General features: G+C 38.7%; 1 protein-coding gene across 6 annotated transcripts in view; it reads left to right on the top strand.

Moving 5' to 3' along the window:
* LOC120537574 (NACHT, LRR and PYD domains-containing protein 3-like) overlaps positions 1–18745 on the top strand; it is a 57716-nt gene that overhangs the window by 6416 nt on the left and 32555 nt on the right. For all 6 annotated transcript variants that reach the window (XM_039766614.1, XM_039766616.1, XM_039766610.1 and 3 more), the window contains 3 exons: positions 7323–7508; positions 8555–8721; positions 11770–11947. In XM_039766614.1, the coding sequence (XP_039622548.1) occupies positions 7460–7508; positions 8555–8721; positions 11770–11947 (394 nt within the window). In that variant the 5' untranslated portion in view covers positions 7323–7459. The remainder of the gene's footprint in view (positions 1–7322; positions 7509–8554; positions 8722–11769; positions 11948–18745) is intronic.

Genomic DNA, 18745 nt, shown 5'->3' with positions numbered 1-18745 from the left:
TGTGAGCTGTAAATTAACTGTTTAATTGTCCATCTTGTTTGGAATCTTCTGCAATGTTTTTTCTGTCTTTCAGTTTGGTGGGCTAGCAGCCAAGATTGAGTCTGGTGTAAAGCTCAGCAGCTGCCTGAATTTTGAGATGTGTTACTACATTAACTAAAATGTGCAGTGCCTCCAGTGCAACTGACCTTGTTGCCAGACAATATTTCAAATGGAATTTGTGTGATTGCATGTTCACATTATACTTGTTTGTCTTTGCAGACGTGTTTACTTTTTGTATCATCACATTGTGTAGGAAACATGCACATAAAACTTTATTATGCTCTTTAGCTGAAGGTTGACCTAGGAAAACAACTTAAGTTCCCAGAGTCTGTTTTAATAACATTGCTGAAGTAGTATGGTGCTGCTATCTCCAAGCACTAAGCAAGTTATCTTCTTAGAACTTGCCATCCCCTGCAAAAATCAAATTGAGCAGAAAAAAATCTGTGCCATGTATGCAGAACGAATGGAGCAGTGATGTAGTAAAAAGTGGTGAGCGAGGTGTGAACCCAATGATGTGGGGTGCAGACGGTTTGCTGGCCAGTCCCTCAGTAGGATGAGCCACATGTTGGACATTGCAGGGGCCAGCAAGAAAAGGGTTATTAGGGAAGTGACAGAGGGGGATGAAGTTGCCTGCAAGTGGTTGAGAATCAGGAACCCATGAGGGAAACAGAAGTTACCTGGATGCAAGCCAGAGCAGGATCAACCCTAGCTGATTTGCCTGGGCTGGGTTATCTGAAGTTTTGAAACCTGAAACACCCATTGACTTTAGAAAACATCACTGATGATGTGATAAGATGGATGCTTAAACAGCTGTAAAGATACTTAACCGCTAACTTGAACTTAAAACTTAAAAATAGCTGTATTGGCCTTTTCAGAATTTGAATAGCTGCTTGCTTTGTGACAAAGGAAGAACGGTTTGACTGTTTTTGTGTTTTTTGGCCAGATCTGTTGGCTGAAAGGGCTATTAATAAAAAAAAGACTTGGTAACAATTCTGACAATTAGTTTTCCTCATGATAACTTTCCCACATTGCATTTATGCATGTGATGGAATTAAAATTGCATGTGTATACCCTTCAATAAAATGATACCGTACGCCCCAGCTGTAACAGTAATGCTTTCCAGCAAAAAGAATATTAAACATTACATCCCAGTGGAAGTTCAGGCATTCTGGACAGAGACTTCAGAGACTACAACTATTTATTTATTTATTTATTATAGATGGAGCCTTTGTCTAAGGCTACTAAGAATATCAGGATTACAACTCTTTACAGATACTTTTATAGTTGGAACTCAGACAGATTGAGTGACTAGCTCAGAGTCACACCATCAATTGAACCAGTGCTCTTGAGGTTTATAGACCACTGCCTTAGCCACTACATCGTAGTGCCAGGATAACTTGTATAATACAAATGTCTGGTAAACAGCTATGCAGGGCAGGCACAAGAGATACAGTATGAAATAAGCTTATGATGGGCACACAGAGACCTTGAATGAAAAAGCAGGGAATGTCTGACATACCAAGGAAAGGAGATAAGTATACATGTAGGAGTTTTGGATGCTGGGTTAAAAATGCTCAGCTCATACACACATAGCATTAGCCAGAGACTCAGTTTAAAGAGAAAATGCAACTTGTCCATTGAAATTTTAAAATATATGGAGTACATGATCTCCTCTCTTTGTGACAGAAGAAGCAAACGTCACTCAGATCTTTTAGACTGTACTTCACCACACATCTCTCTGTAGGCCTGAGTGTCCTGACTGTATCAGGAAAATTTTCAGAACTGGATAAATTAAACTACTTTGCAGTATTTCTCCAACTTTTAAGCAACAATGAGATTTTACCTTTTGAGAAATTAAAAGTATGAGCTAGTAGTTCATATTGTCATGAGTTAGCTGGTCTCACAGGGCCAGACATGATTATCAAACAAGGACGGACCTTTAGGGGACAGCTCATTAAAAAAGTTGTAGTGAATAGTTGTAAAATATGCTGCTGCAAAAGTTGTGCCCAGAGGGCGTCTCCCTAAAATGCCCACCCCAGTTTCTCTAGTCTGTGTACTTTAAACCACCAGAATTTCAGGGAGGGAGCAGAAGAAACTGAACAAAACACTTGACAATGACAGAAACAAAAAAGCCAGAATTGCTGTTATCCATTCAGGAGTCCAGTAGCACAAGGTGACTGAAGCTTGATTAATAATTTGTATGCTGTAATTACAGAGGAGATAGAGAGATGCAGACACACCCACAAATACCTTAGCTGCCTCTGTCTGCTACAATATCTTTCTGGCATTTTAATTATTGCTTCACTATATGACCCAACAACAGCACATAGAGTTTAGATAAGCATTGTGATCTATGTATATACTATGTGTTAAAATGTGGCAGGTATATGGCGTGGCATGTTTGCATATACATATAGACAGTAGCCTACTTTAGTTTATTCCTTTATATGTGCGGTTTCATCCATGCTTCTACTGGTGTCATTGGGCAGATTTGTTCATTTTGGTGTTTTGAGTGCTAGAATCTGCATTTCCTTTGGCTCAACATTATATGACATACCATTTACTTTAAATGCATATTTTGCAAATTATATTTTCACAAACAAATCTGCCAATTCTTTCAAGCTTACATCAATTCCTACACTATTATCGTAACTGAACAACAGATAACACACACAGCTCCTGTCGCAGTATATCGTTCACTTTTACCATTTGTCCATTAATGTCATTGAATGCCATTGTATAATCCGATGTTACAGAATGGTTTTTCATTGGCATCAGGTTATGTTTATTGTTAACACAATGTGCTCTCTGCACATGCAATACACATGTATATGTTAAATTTGGGTCTGTTTTTAGTAGACTTTAGTAGACAGTTTATTGTAATCTGAAAGTTGCTCTGTGATCAGGTTAACAAGAGCACCATTTCAAAATCTGTTAACAAAAATAAGCTTTGAGGAGCACAATGGAGCAAAAGGCAACATTTTCAAAAGGCAATCCCAAATGCAAACAAAGTCCCAATCCAAGATCCAAAAGGTTTAATCATGAAGCAAATAATCACAAAAAGTCAGTAGATCACAAAGCACAGAATGACACTAGAGTAGCTCACCACACCACAAGCACATTTACAATGAACCACAACGGACTCTGGGTTTTCCTCTGCTTTTATAGAGAGCAGTTCCTTGCAGTGATGGGCAGGTGGCCATGCGTCTTGGGGGATCACCCAAAACACATAGTTCATAGCAGAATACATATTGACACATAGAAACTAAAAATAAGCACTATTAACATAAAATACTAACAAACTAGACATAATTGTGACTTGTAAACCCACTTTCCTAGGGGTGATCCCTGGCTGTTATATAACAAATTTTAAGATGTGCAATTGTGCCCAAACTAAAAGCAGAGTAAAATGAGTATTGGGAATATCATACAATTTGATTAATAAACAGTTTATCTAGTTAGCTTAGGCTACCAGGTGGCTGTCTGTCTTAGTATGTTGATAAATCTTTCTTCCAACATGATCTGGCATTGCCTTTAGATAGAATTGCAAAGACACAATATGACCCCTCTATGGATATGAAAGAAAAGATATCAGTATGCCTTTGCAAGGCTTAGTTTACCCAGTCTTTGACACACCTCTTGGCCAAGTTGGGGTGTTGTATATACCAATGTTTCGACTCTTCAGTATGACTCAACCGTCATTCCATCCCTGGCCAGCAAAGCAAGCAGGGGGCAAAGCCCTCTAGTTTTTAAAATGAAAGTATGGTTCAAACTTATTCGATAAAGGTAATTTTACTATTACTATATACTACATATTAGTCTCCATTACAGCAACCATATTTTAAACATTGGAAATGACATGGAAGAGAACAGTCAGCAAATAAAAGCTGAATATATATTATTTTAAGCAATGTGAAACATGTTTAATCAGCTGTGGGTCCTAACAAAGGCACTGGACTATAAACTAAAGGCTGACTATTCTGTTGACTCATAACTGCACTTTACCTTTTTGGTACTTAGTATTGTATTCACAGCAGAAAGGCACTACTGTACAGTATAAGAAATGCTTTGAATAAGAATTATAGTAGACTTGTAGTGATCAGGTAGTGTTGTTTTAGATAAGATGATTTGTGTTTTGGTGGCTGTGCGGCCTAGAAGTTAAGGCACTAAACTCACACCCTCATAATTGTCAACTCAGTGCACACCAGTGATTTGAAGGGTCACCTTGAGTAAGTCATCTAACCTTCCTGTAGAAACACCTTGTCACCACTATAGATCTCCCTTAACAGATTTTGCTTCTGTGTAACATTCCCTACGTTTCCATACTGGCTTGCAGAAATTGTTTGGTCATTGCCAGTGTGGGTCCCTTCTTAGAATCTCTTCACTTTTCATCTTGACAGGCTTTCATACAGTAAACCTTATCACACTCTGTAATGGTTCATTTTTCAAATGGTATACAAACAGACAGGTTCTAACATTTCCATAATACTTCTCCAGGTGCATTCTTATGAATAATGTTTATGTTAAAAATTAACAATTACATTTAAAGAATCCACCTGTCCATTTTCTAAACTGATTATCTAGCCGAGACTTGGGGGGAGCCAGTGCCCATTTCAAAAGGCACGAATCTTTTCTAAATAGCAGACATGAGAATTTCAAAAGCATATCTTTATTTCAGAAATTAAAAAAACACTGGGAGAACATCAGACAGACAATGTCAAGGTTGGGATTTGAACCAAAGGTAGAGGAGCTGTGAAACAGAAGTACTGAAATGCCACTCCTCTGTCTTCACAAAACAAACACCAGATTTCTTGACTTGCTACTAAACTTTGGTAATTTTAGAGCATCAGGAACTAAGTAGCTTTAAATGTCCATCCATCCATCCATTATCCAACCCATTATAGCCTAACTACAGTGTCACAGGGTCTACTGGAGCCAATCAAAATGCCAGTCCATTATAAGGCACATACTCCTATTATCATCATAACCAAAGTACACAGCCTTCTGTGTATCACACTTGATACTTGTTCTGGCCAAATAAGATACATAGATAGATGCTTTATTAATCCCAAGGGGAAATTCACATAGTCCAGCAGCAGCATACTGATAAAAAAACAATACTAAATTAAAGAGTGATAAAAATGCAGGTAAAACAGACAATAACTTTGAATAATGTTAATGTTTACCCCCCGGGTGGAACTGAAGAGTCGCATAGTGTGGGGGAGGAACGATCTCCTCAGTCTGTCAGTGGAGCAGGACAGTGACAGCAGTCTGGAGATGATACTGTTCAGTGGATGCAGTGGATGCAGTGGATTCTCCATGATTGACAGGAGCCTGCTCAAGCCCATCGATCTGCCATGGATGTCAAACTAACCAGCTCAATGTCTACAATAGAGCCTGCCTTCCTCACCAGTTTGTCCAGGCGTGAGGCGTTCTTCTTCTTTATGCTGTGTCCTCGGCACACTACCGCATAGAAGAGGGCACTCGCCACAACCGTTTTATAGAACATCTGCAGCATCTTATTGCAGATGTTGAAGAACGCCAGCCTTCTAAGAAAGTATAGTCGGCTCTGTCCTTTCTTGCACGGAGCATCAGTATTGGCAGTCCTGTCCAATTTATCATCCAGCTGCACTCCCAGGTATTTATAGGTCTGCACCCTCTGCACACAGTCGCCTCTGATAATCTTGGAGTCCAGGAGGGGCCTGGGTCTCCTAAAATCCACCACCAGCTCCTTGGTTTTGCTGGTGTTCAGGTGTAAGTGGTTTAAGTCGCACCATTTAACAAAGTCCTTGATTAGGTTCCTATAGTCCTCCTTCCCACTCTTCCCACTCCTTCTGCAGCCCATGATAGCATTGTCATCAGCGAACTTTTCCATGTGGCAGGACTCCGAGTTGCATTGGAAGTCCAATGTATATAGGCTGAACAGGACTGGAGAAAGTACAGTCCCCTGCGGTGCTCCTGTGTTGCTGACCGCAATGTCAGACCTGCAGTTCCCAAGACGCACATACTGAGGTCTGTCTGTAAGATAGTCCACAATCCATGCCACCAGGTGTGAGTCTACTACCATCTCTGTCAGCTTGTCCCTAAGGAGCAGAGGTTGGATGGTGTTGAAGGCGCTAGAGAAGTCCAGAAACATAATTCTTACAGCACCACTGCCTCTGTCCAAGTGGGAGAGGGATCGGTGTAACATATAGATGATGGCATCCTCCGCTCCCACCTTCTCCTGGTATGCGAATTGCAGAGGTTCGAGGGCATGGTGGACCTGTTGCCTCAGATGGTAAAGCAGCAGCTGCTCCATGGTCTTCATCACATATGACGTCAGAATGACAGGTTCGGAAGTCATTCAGCTCACTAGGACGTGATACCTTTGGGTCTGGGGTGATGCAAGATGTTTTCTAAAGCCTCGGGACTCTCCCCTATTCCAAGCTCAGGTTGAAGATGCGCTGTAGAGGACTCCCCAGCTCCAGCGCACAGACCTTCAGCAGCCATGGCGATACTCCATCTGGACCCACTGCTGGCACGAAGTCTCCTCGGCTCTCTGCTCACCTGGGCTGCTGTAATTGTGGGTGGGTATGTCTCTCCTATGCTGGTATCAGCAGAAGGATGGGTGGAGGATGTAGTACTCCGAGGTGAAAGTGGGTTAGGGTGGTCAAACCTGTTAAAGAAGTTGTTCATTTGGTTTGCTCTCTCCACGTCTCTCTTGATGGTGCCCCCTGCTTCAAGCTGCAGCCAGTGATGTTCTTCATCCCATCCCACACTTCCTTCATGCTGTTATTCTGCAACTTCTGCTCCAGCTTTCTCCTGTACTGCTAATTCGCCTCCCTGAGCAGGACTCTCTGAGTTCCTTCTGCATGCCCTTGAGCTCATGCTGATCACCGCCTTAAAAAGCCCTTTTCTTCTGGTTCAAAAGGATCTTGATGTCACTTGTAATCCATGGCTTGTTGTTAGCATAGCAGCGTACTGTTCTTACTGGAACTACAATGTCCATACAGAAGTTGATGTAGTCAGTAGTGCAGTCAACAACCTCCTTAATGTTCTCACTGTGTGACCCCTGCAGGATAGCCCAGCTCGTAGTCCCAAAGCAGTCCCTCAGAGCCTGCTCTGCCTCAGGGGACCACTTCCTGAATGAGTGTATAATATAAATAAATCCTTAAGGATAAAGCCGTTTTTCTAAACTAGGTGTGATGCCAATTTCTAGACAGTCACCTGACACCATTTATTAGTCTTTGCATTTTCTTCAGTAGAGTAGTGTAATTTATTGATGTTCTTTTTTTCTCCTACAGTCCCTGTCTGCTGTGACAACCAGTGAGCTTTGCTGAAAAGTTCTACATGAGAGAAAAAGCAAGCTGAAACCAAATACTGATCAGTCTATTTCATATCTCCAAGTGAGTCACTTTTTCTCTTAGAAGAGCCAAGTACAATGATCTCCAGGAGAAGACGTACAAAAGAAGAAGTTGCTGCTTTCTCTGGTGAGAACAACTTTGTAGTTTAGTGCTCCTAAAACTAAACATTCAGAGTAATTATGAAAAAGTCACCCTCTTCTTTGAAAAAAAAATGAGGGACTAAGAGACCAATTAAACACTTCAAAAGTAGAGAAACCTTTGTATGAAAATAATGTTTAATGGATTGGCAAATACTGTAGGTATGTGGGTTAGTGCTGTTGCCACCCCAGTCCAAATATGTGAGACTTTTTTGAATAGGCAGATGGAGAAGCAATTTAGTCTTTCAGAAAGCCTTTGATGAGGACCATAACAAAGGTTAACTGTGAAAGTAGAAGCTATTGGTGTGTGCAGTAGCTTGTAAAAAGTGTTTTCAAGTTGATTTAATTTGCCAAAAATGAACAGTATAGTTAAAAGGAGAACATTCTTCAGGGATCTGAGCTTGGATCATTGCACTTTATAATACACAATTAAAAAGAATAAAAAAATAAAATTTTTTCTGTAACATATCCCAAGCACCCCCCACCCCGAACCCACAATGCGCTACCAGCAACACAGGTGATGGTATGGCAAATCGGTGATGTTTTCACAATGTGAACTTTTAATAAATCACACAGTCCTAGCAGGAACCAGTCATGGATAAGACACCAGTGCATCACAAAGCAAACACTCCTGCTTGCTTTCTCACTTGCTAGTACAAACAATTCACAGTCAGACATCAATTACTTATCCTGCTTAGCTTTGAATGGAACCCAGAGTAGCTGGAATGTTCTGTTTGTGTTGCATATGCTTATGTCTTTACACTACATTTATTTAGCTGAAGTTTTTGCTCAGAGTAATTTAAGTTGATATTGTTGAAGCATGGCAGATGTATGGACTTGATAGGGAATACTCAAGCAGTGAAGGTAATTCAACTGGCAACCTTATGCTTTGTAGAGAAGCAGAATTCAGTTTATAGTAAAGTAGCTGTACCAAACATGTATGCAAAAAACACAGTGAAAAAAAAAGGAAAACCTTACCTATGTCTCCAGTAGTTTCTTGACTTGGTGTTTGTTCTTTTTTCTTCTTAATGGCAGAACTGACAGAGAAGTTTTGTAAGGTTATAACAGATTTTACGCACGAAGATCTCCGCAAGATCACTGAGTACTACAAGCCCTACCTGGCATATGTTATTGAATATGACATCACTAGCATCCTGCAGAACCTGGCTACCAAGGAAATCTTGACTAATGATGAAGCAAAGGTGAGTTAAAAAAAGTATTTTCTTTTTATCTAAATAAAAATTACAAATATTGCAGTAACAGTGAGTTTGACAGTAGTAGCTTTAGGGCTTTAAATCTCCCAAGTGTTTGGAAACACTTTGCTAAGATCAGTGTTAGGGAACATTTAAACCTTTAAAAGTAACTTTGTTATATTACTCATTACTTAAAAAAGTAACTAAGGTTATTATATAGTTACTTGCTATAAATGTAATGTGTTAAGAACAGTGCCTTACTTTTGCGTCACTTGTTCTACTTTTGTATGAATAACTTCACATTTTACTGGCCAGCATTTGTGTTTAAATTATAATCCCATATATGAAACTCACCAGAAACAGCCAAATTTTACAATTTGTTTTATAAATATGTTTTATAAATATTGTAAACAACATCCATCCCTAAAGCGAGCACCCAAAGATTAAAGGATTACGGGATTAAATGCAAACTCCTAAGTTTTTTTCAGTTCTTTTCACTTGATTGCTCGGTACGCACATGACACCCAATGGCCAGAGCACATGTGCCTTTTTTTACCAAATAAACACAATAGTTCTGTAAAATAACATAAGATCATCACTAATAAACTTAAGTATTAATGCAGTGATGCATATCTGTAATTTGTTTTTATCTTAAAGCAAATGTTTTTGCTTCGATAAAATAAGTATTGCACTACATTATTTGTTACTGAAAAATGAAACCTTACTACTTAACTCATATTACTTTTAATGTGTTATCTCCCAACACTGGCTAAGATATAATGAAAAGGCATTTGGGTCTGAACAACTTATTTTCATTAGTTTCCTTATGTTGTTGTTGAATTGATTTCTATACTTCCTGTACTGTATTACAAACACATAAGTAGGTTAATATTCTACATACTAGGCCATCTGGGAGTACCCCAAACACAGCTGTTAATGGGTTAGGAGGGACTGTGACTCCGAGGCTGTCTGATAGGTATTTAAAGATCTTGAAATGATGTTAATTTGTTGCACACCCAAAACATGTGACCCAGTGAGGCTGGAACTTGATTGCAACGTTGGCAGGTTAGATCTTGCCCTGGAAACATTTTGGACAATCTTAAACGAGAGAGATGTGCTCAATAAATGATTTTAAGTTAAATAATTGTATGCTTTTCGCATGTGGAGCTAGAGTGAATTCTGTGCATTGCTGCCTTCCACTCCTTTTCTGAAATGTTGAGGAGAGATCCTTTTCCCACTATACTCTGCAATCTTTGAAAGGAAGGGACTTTAAAATGTTTTTTAAATGTTACAGAAATGTCTGAGTCCTCAAGACTGATCAATATTTTTCCGAGAACAGAAGTAGGTTAGGAGGTTTATTGCAATGCATATTATATAATGCTAACTAACACTTATATGTTTTTAGGTGACTATAACATTTTTTTTACTTTGCACGTAATTTCGGTAATGCATTTATAATCATGAAATAATTCCACCACCGTTTTCAACATTCCTAAGTGTGAAAATATCATTTAAATATAAAGTTTGATTATAAATAGAGGTAAATGATTGTGTGTTGATATTATCAATTAGTTATGATTAGAAACAAAGAAATATGATATTTGAGAAATATTGCAAGTGCAAGTGAATCTGACCTTTTCTTCTATTTCAATATACAAGAGAGTCAAGGGGAGCACATTTAATATTTTAAAAATATTTCTGTTTTTTTCTATAGCTTTAAATGCTTAACTCTCTTTTGTTGTTTTCTTAATATTTTACTTTTTTCTGTGTCCTTTATTCCGTTCATTCTATTCTAATAATAATTTAAAAACAGTACAGCAAACAACACAGAATGATGAAAGGCTGCAACTACATCAATCTTAGACCCACTAATAGATAAATAATGGATTAAATAACCAGAACACCTGAAAAAGAAGAATGAAAATCTGGATGAAAATATTGTTAAAACATAAAAATAAAAATAAAAAACGACATTATACCCCCATTTGACCACTTAGCACTTTTTAATAAAAATTTACCAAACTTAGTTTTACAATTTCTACACTGGCCCCAAAACAAAGAAACTGGCAAATAAGAAGTAACTTAATTAGGACAGGAGTCCAATTAAAATGAGAAGCTGATCGGGACAAAAAAGCTGTAGCCACCGAGTTTGGGAATCACTGGATTACTAGACTTTCTCTGTGCTGAACACATTAATGGCACATGTGCTGAGGTGAAGCAGGCAAACCATAACTGCTAGATGAAGAGAATAACTGTTTTTAGGAATAGACTGATTTATCATCATGAGAAAAGTCAGAGTATAAATCAGCAGAAAATTTAATCAAAATTGATAACCAGAGCCAAAACTCTTAGAATATCGCAGTCAAAAAAGTGCTGTAGAAACTTGATTTATTTTTCCCCAACTAGCAATACAGAGTTTGTTTGTTATTAAGAGAATCCAGCACTTGAATAACATACTGTAGTGATGGCCAATTCGTGAATGATTCGTTCTTTTTGTTTGACTCTTTTCAGCTAATCATATGAACCAATTGATGATCATGAAGGCATCAATTCATTGGAGCTCAACAGGAGTGCTAAAGTGCATGCATGTCCTTCCTTCATGTTGTTGTCAGCATTTTTTGTTTCATTGATAAAATGTTTGAAGCACATGTGCAACAACTCTATCTATCTATCCAATGATTTTCATTATTATTATATGATTTTCATATTAATCTCACAATATTCTGCATATGGAAAAATACAGTTTATCTACAGGAAGGGGCAGGGTGAAACATGACAACTGATGAGAAAGTTCAAAAACATTCATACATCCTTCACTTCACCCATTTTCTGACACCTCTTTTAGACTACAAGTCCCAAGAGTTGGAACCTATCCTGGCAGAATTAGAAGGCAAGGCAAAAATCGACCATGAGTGGGACACCAGTATAAACAAATCATTCATCTACAATTATATCCTACTTCTTTGCTTTCATGAACAGTTCTCTCACTCATGTAATAGATAGAAACCATACTGGTAGTACATCAACCACATCTAAATGTATTTGTTTGTGTTTCAGGGGGTTAAAGCCAAAGAACAATCTGAAGGCACAGTGGGTGTAGAGTCCTTTATTAATGATGTGATGATAAATAAGGACCAACAGGTTTTAGTCAGTCTGTGGATGGCTTGCGCTGAAGAACTTGTGAGATTTCCATCACCAAACCTAACAAGAATATTAAAGGAGGTGGCAGAAGAGGGTGAGTGATTAACAGCATATTACCAAACAAAGGCTTCTCTGTAGTCAGTCAGGAGTCAAAAAATTAGCAGCCTTATGGACTGCTGCTTTTATTATTTGAGTAAGAAACCTTTATACAGCAGGTAAAAGCTGAGCATAATTGTCACTGTCATATGGAAATGTCTGGTCTGGGTTAGAGATTGAACATACTTTATATGCATCTTTGCATTAATTTTTGTTTATGAATGAAGAAAACTCTTAGAGACATTGTACTTTTTTTATTCCAACAATCTCTGCTGTGCACAAATGCATGAGAGAAGGAGAGGAAAAAGAAGACAGATTCTCACAAGTAAAGTACCCATGTCTTCATGCTACCGTGTTTCCCCGAAAATAAGCCCTAGCATGATTTTCAGGCTGCTGTGTAATATAAGCCCTACCCCAAAAATAGTCAAGATCGGCAGCTGAAAAGTAAGGCGCCTAAGGCCAGGTTTATACTTCACGTGATACGACACGTGTGCCCAAAACATCCATTAAATTCTGAGGACACCTAGCCACAATATCACTGAAAAGAGGATGTTTAAAGATTACATCCATCAATTCGGGGATGCGGCCAGTCTAGCATCATCGGCGCAAGTCAGAAACAAAATCCCTGGACAAGGCATCAGCTCATCGCAAGGTGAACACAAACACTCACATACACTAAAATCATTGTAGCTTCACCAAATCCCCAAACCTTCATGTCTTTGGGTGGAAGGCTGAGCACACTGTGGAAACCCACCAGGAAAACATGCAAACTCCAGGCAGGGTTCACAAGGGATGTGACTTGCTACAGCTCTGCCACCGTGCCATCCCAAATGTGTAACTATTCGTAGTATTCATTATTTAAACAAAGTTAACTATTTATCTGTAAAATGTAATATACATATTTTTAATGAATTTTTTACATGAAAATGATATCAAGTATAAATCTAAGAATTCGAAATGTGCAAAGAGCTGGAATATTATAAATTTAATGTGTTCTGTGTGGTGATGCTACTTGCTGCTGCTGTCAGGACAGGAAGAAGCCCCAGAAGCGGGTAGCAATTTAACAACTGGGTCAGTTTTAAGAAGATGTTTACGACGGTCTGCTTTAATGATAAAGTAAACTACAAGGTTAAAGTGGAAATTATGAATACGCCGCCATACATTCTGATGGTATTGTAAAGGTGCAAAAAAAAAAAGACGGCACAAAAGATGGCATGTGAGACTTTTAAAATGTATCGTGTCATTACTTTGGGGAATATGCGAGGCTTGAATATAAAAGCACCACAGATTCATTTGTATGTCGGCATTTTGCTTCACCACATCGAACCATTCATCAAACATCGAAGCACACACATCGACCCTGGAGGATCCTAAAAGTGACTGGAGTAGCAAGAAATTCAGGCTAGAATTCAGTGTTTGAATGTGGAGACTTATGACTATATTTCAGAAGGAGATGACATGACTCTATTTGGATAAATGTATATTGTTGTACATGAATAAATATAAGACATCCCCTGAAAATAAGTCCTAGTGCATCTTTTGGAGCAAAAATTTATATAAGACTTGGTCTTATTTTCAGGGAAACACGGTAGTTCAGATATCTATTGAATGTCTTATTCAAATAACTGAAACACCCTTATTGAAAATCATCAACACATTTACTAACAGCCCACTCCAGAATGATGAAACAATATTAATGTAATTTTGTTACGACTAATGAAAAAGGATGTTAAAAACCTGTACATACTTCCTGCAAGCATCCTTCAGCCAAAACCAGAATGCTAAATGAATTTTACAAAATTTCCTTCACAAGGCGTTTTCTTGGAGGCAAAATCAAAATCATAATAACAAAGTTCAAATGAGAAAATAGAAAGAATGCACGACTTAGAGAAATTAAGGAACTAACAAGTTAGAAAATGTACACGTGGTATAGCATTCAGGTGTGTTTGAGGACTGTGCAGACACTGTAGCCTTCCACTGGACTGTATTCAGTAAGTGGGATCTACAACCTTCTCAGTCCATTTCAGGGTCTCAGGGGCCAAAGGTTATCTCACCAGGATATGGCAACAGACCTGGACCAGACTCTATTCTAGTCACCACCTACTCAAAGCATCATGATGTTCCAACAATTATGGATGGATCAAAAGCCAGAAGTCTACGTGACCATCATCATCAAGTCCTTCCGTGAGAACCCAAAATCCAAAGTGGACTGTTTCATTTATGTTAGGTAGAATGTCCAGAGGGGGCTGGGCAGTCTAATGGTCTGGAATCCCTACAGATTTTATTTTTTTTCTCCATCCGTCTGGAGTTTTTTTTTTTTTTTTTGGACCTTACTCTTATTTTATGTTAATTAATGTTGACTTATTTTATTTTCTTACTGTGTCTTTTATTTTTCTATTCTTCACTATGTAAAGCACTTTGAGCTACTTTTTGTATGAAAATGTGCTATATAAATAAATGTTGTTGTTGTTGTAGTCAATCATAAAATCCCATATTCAACACCAAGGGTTTCCCCACTGGAGTTTGATAGGTATATTATATCGAAATGAGAACTGGTGGAGTTTGGGGGCCCCCTTTGCTGTTCTAAATAATTTTGAGGATGTTTGTATTGGCAGAGCAATGTTTTATTAAATGGGCAGGCTAATAAGACTGGGGCATTGTGACATTCTTTCAATTATTTATCACAACAAATTGCCTGAAAATCGTGACTATCACCATCACCTGGACAGTAAGAGTAAGAAAGTAAGAGTGAAAAAGTGGATCATTATAATGTGCAGATAATGGAGCTGTGACCTTGGTTTAGCGTAAGGTAAACAGTATTGACTAAATCAGGGGTGGGCAAACTATTGCCCGCGGACGATGTCCGGCCCGTTGGTCTTTTTAATCTGGCCCGCCGAAGATTGGTACAGAATTGCCTGATTCAAATCATATCATAATTATTACTGCATTCATTTGACCTTGTCCTGTAATGCCTGGCATTCCACCAGGTGGCACATTAGGCGCAGTGATACATTGGCTTGCTTTTGTGGAGCCCAGGCTACTCTCTGTTATTACTCTGCTGCTGCTCTGAATCCAGCTGCAACAATGAGTGGGATAAAGAAAAGATAAGTCGACAGTGAGTGCCGAGTGTTTAATAAGGAATGGACAACTAAATATTCTTTCACTGAAGTCCGGTCAAAGGCTGTATGTCTTTTTTGCCAAGAAACTGTTGCGGTTTTAAAGGAATACAACATCAGCCATCACTTTTCCACCAATCATGGTAATTACGCTAAAAACCAGTCAACGCAAGAACGGACGGCTACCGCTCAGAGGTTGGCAGCTAGATTGCAGGCTCAGCAAAACACCTTTATCTGACAAACTGCCATCTAAGAATCAAGCAAGAAGGCAAGTTATGTGCTGGCATTCAAATTAGCAAAGACCAGCATGCCTTTCTCTGAAGGGGAGTTTCTCAAAGAGTGCATGGTAGAGACAGCAGGTATGTTGTGTCCTGAGAGCAAGAACAAATTTGAAAAAATTAGCTTATCACGCAAGACAGTGACTTGCCATGTTGAGCTTATTAACGAAGACTTAGCTAGCAAGCTAAACAAAAAAAGTGGAGTCATTTACGTTATATTCCTTGGCACTGGACGAAAGTAATAAGATAAAGGACACTGCTCACCTTTTAATTTTTATCAGAGGGATTAATGACAATTTTGAGATAATGGAGGAGTTTTTGGCCATGGAATCCTTAAAGGGGAAAACGCAGGGAGAGGCGCAAAAGGCACAAGCTAACTTGGAGTACGCTCACCAATGTTACCACAGATAGATCGGCAAATCTGACTGGAAAAAATGTTGGGTTGCTCTAAAGAATCCAGGAGAGGGATGAAGGAGGACAACCCTGAGCAGGAGGTAATTTTCTTACACTGCCTAATCCACCAGAGAGCACTGTAAATCCATATTTCAGCTTGACTACGTAGTGAAGCCAGTTGTAAAACTCTTTAACTTTATTCGAACGAGGGGACTTCAGCATCGCCAGTATAATTAAGTTTCTTGAAGAAATTGACGCTGATCACCAGGACTTGCTTCCTATGTCCGCTGGTTAAGTTTGGGGAAAGTATGTCAACGAGTGTGGAAGCTCAAACAGGAGATTATCTCATTTTTGGAGCTACTTGAGAAAGCTGACGATTTTCCTGAGTTGAGTGACACAGATTGGCTTTGTGATTTAGCTTTTGCTGTAGAAATACTGACACACATGAATGAGCTGAACGTGAAGCTACAAGGGAAAGACCAGTTTGTGCATAAAATGTACACAAACGTCAGAGTCTTCAAAACCAAGCTAGCTTTATTCTCAAAGCAAATGTCAAACAACTGATTCACTCATTTCCCCACACTGGCTACGCTGAAAGAGTCTTCTCAACTTGTGAAAAATATAGGAAATCACTGGATGACCTGCATGGAAAATTCTGCCGTCGGTTCTGTAATTTTGGAAAAATTTACAAGTCACTTCAGCTGGTGTCATGTCCCTTCACACCTGAAGATGTAAAAAAAAATGTAAGTGTTGCATTTTTGAACAGGTGTTAGAAAGGGCGCCACAGGAGTTGCAGTTGGAACTGATTGATCTCCAATGTGACACCGACTTAAAGGAGAAGTTCAACTCTCTTAAACTGGATAAGTTTTATGCTTCATTAAGCGCAGCCAAATTTCCAAACATCCAGAAGATGGCACAGAGGATGCTGGTGTTGTTTGGCTCTACATATCTGTGTGAACAGACATTTTGTGTGATGAACATCAACAAAGCACCCCACAGATCCCAGCTGAGTGATGAACACCTCAGATCTGTTCTGAGAATTGCCACAACAAAACTAACACCAGACTTTGATGCACTGGCAAAAAAGGGTGATCAACAACACTGTTCTCACTAAAAGTGAATGTAAATATGAACACTGTAATGCTTTTTTTATGTTTGTGCTTAAAATATATATACAATCTAGTGCTGGCCCGACCCGTCTGTCAAATTTTAAAAGTCAATGTGGCCCCTGAGCCAAAGGTTTGCCCACCCCTGGACTAAATGTTTATTTGTTCTGTGCTCAGCTGGCTACATGCCATAGGGTGGTTCATTCCTATCTATATAACCCTTTGTTTTCCTTGCTTGCATTTCATAATTTTACAGTTGATAAGATCATTTAACTTGTCTGATACTGATTTAAGTTTTGGGAGGAGGAAGATGCATACAGTGGACCTGCTGATAAGAGGACTGTGGTCCTATGCATTCTCAAGCAGACAGAAGTGAAAATAACTTTCTGCCCCATACATGCAATCTGCTAATTTTTTATTAACTTATGCAGAGGACCTGTTTGCCATCAGTAGCATCTTTTGGAGATGAAAGAGAGATAAATAGACCGAGTAGGGGTAACTCCTTTCAAGGTAAAACTGAAGCAGTAAACTAATTCCTAGTTGAAGTTTCTCCATTTCAAAATAGAGAAGCTCACAAATTTGCCAATGCTTTTCAAAAGGAGTTTTTGAAATTTTTAAATTGCATACAGTGGTGTCTGTTGAAGATACACTCATTTTTCAATGAAATTCTTTGAGACAATTCAATTTTCATTGCAGTATCACATTTCAAAATACTGTATATACTTGTGGATAAGTTCTCCAAGTCAGGGCTTTATTTTACCATATAATTTCCGGTATTTTATAATGTCGGTCGTATAAGTCGAATGTGGAAAACTCGCACTATTGTTCCATGGGATTATTATATGCTAATGCCCACCTGAGAGAGTAACCACAGAGCACGCTGCCTTTTTTTTCGATGTATTGCGCCTACATGACCACACAGTAATACCCGAATGATTCCAAAGCAACGTTTGCACTGTTTTGTGTTTTTTGTATCTCACACCCTCATACATCTTTATTGTAAGAGCATCCCTTATCTGTGATCAGAAGAAAATATGAAGTTTGTTTTAAATTAAGTCATTTAAGTGGTGAAAGAAATTGGTAAGTGCACTGATTCAGCAAAATTTGATGTGTTTTAGAAACTGGTGCGAGATTGGAGGAGGCAAGAAGATATAAAAAAAAATGTGTCGCATTTTTGAACGGGTGTTTAAGTCGGGGTCTGATTTTATGATCAATTTTTCTGGTTTCAAGACCCAAATTATACACGAGTATATACGGTAATTGTTTCATGGGGCGTTAAGGTGTTTCAGACAGATATACAGATGTACAGACAGACAAGCTGACTGACCGACTGACAGACAGACAGATGGACATGGCCGTTGCCAATAAAGACTTCGCACGTTATATGTGAATGCACCTAAAAATGTAATTTAACACTAGAATCCCTGAAGCCTATGAAAAACACTTGTATATAAGTAACATATAAATGTTTTTTTATATAAAGACCATCACAAAACATAATCACAAACAGGACATTGCATGTACCTTAGCGAGTTCTGTAAGCCCTGCTGTTTCACTGAAGGATGTGTGGCAGAGTCACTGGCAGGATGATGTCCAACCCCTTGCTTCATCCAAACTGTGCCATCTTTTGCCTTTACTTGTCAGTCAGTTTGTCTGTCTGTACATCTGTATATTTGCCTGAAACAACTCGACCCCCTAGGAAACAATTATATTGAAATGTGATACACTCATTTTTCAATGAAATGTGTTGAGACAATTCAATTTTCGTTGGGTTTCGTTGTTTGTCTTGAACAGACAGCTCTGTTTGAAGTTTTAAAATTTCAGAATCTCCCTTTGAAAAGCATTGGCAAATTGGCCTGGGATTACTAGTTTTATCGTAGGCTTCAGGGATTCTGGTGTTAAA

The sequence above is a fragment of the Polypterus senegalus genome, chromosome 10, assembly GCF_016835505.1.
Source record: "Polypterus senegalus isolate Bchr_013 chromosome 10, ASM1683550v1, whole genome shotgun sequence".
NCBI classification, from domain to species: domain Eukaryota; kingdom Metazoa; phylum Chordata; class Cladistia; order Polypteriformes; family Polypteridae; genus Polypterus; species Polypterus senegalus.
The sequence above is the reverse complement of the archived record's forward strand: the minus strand, read 5'-3'. Positions and strand labels throughout refer to the sequence as shown.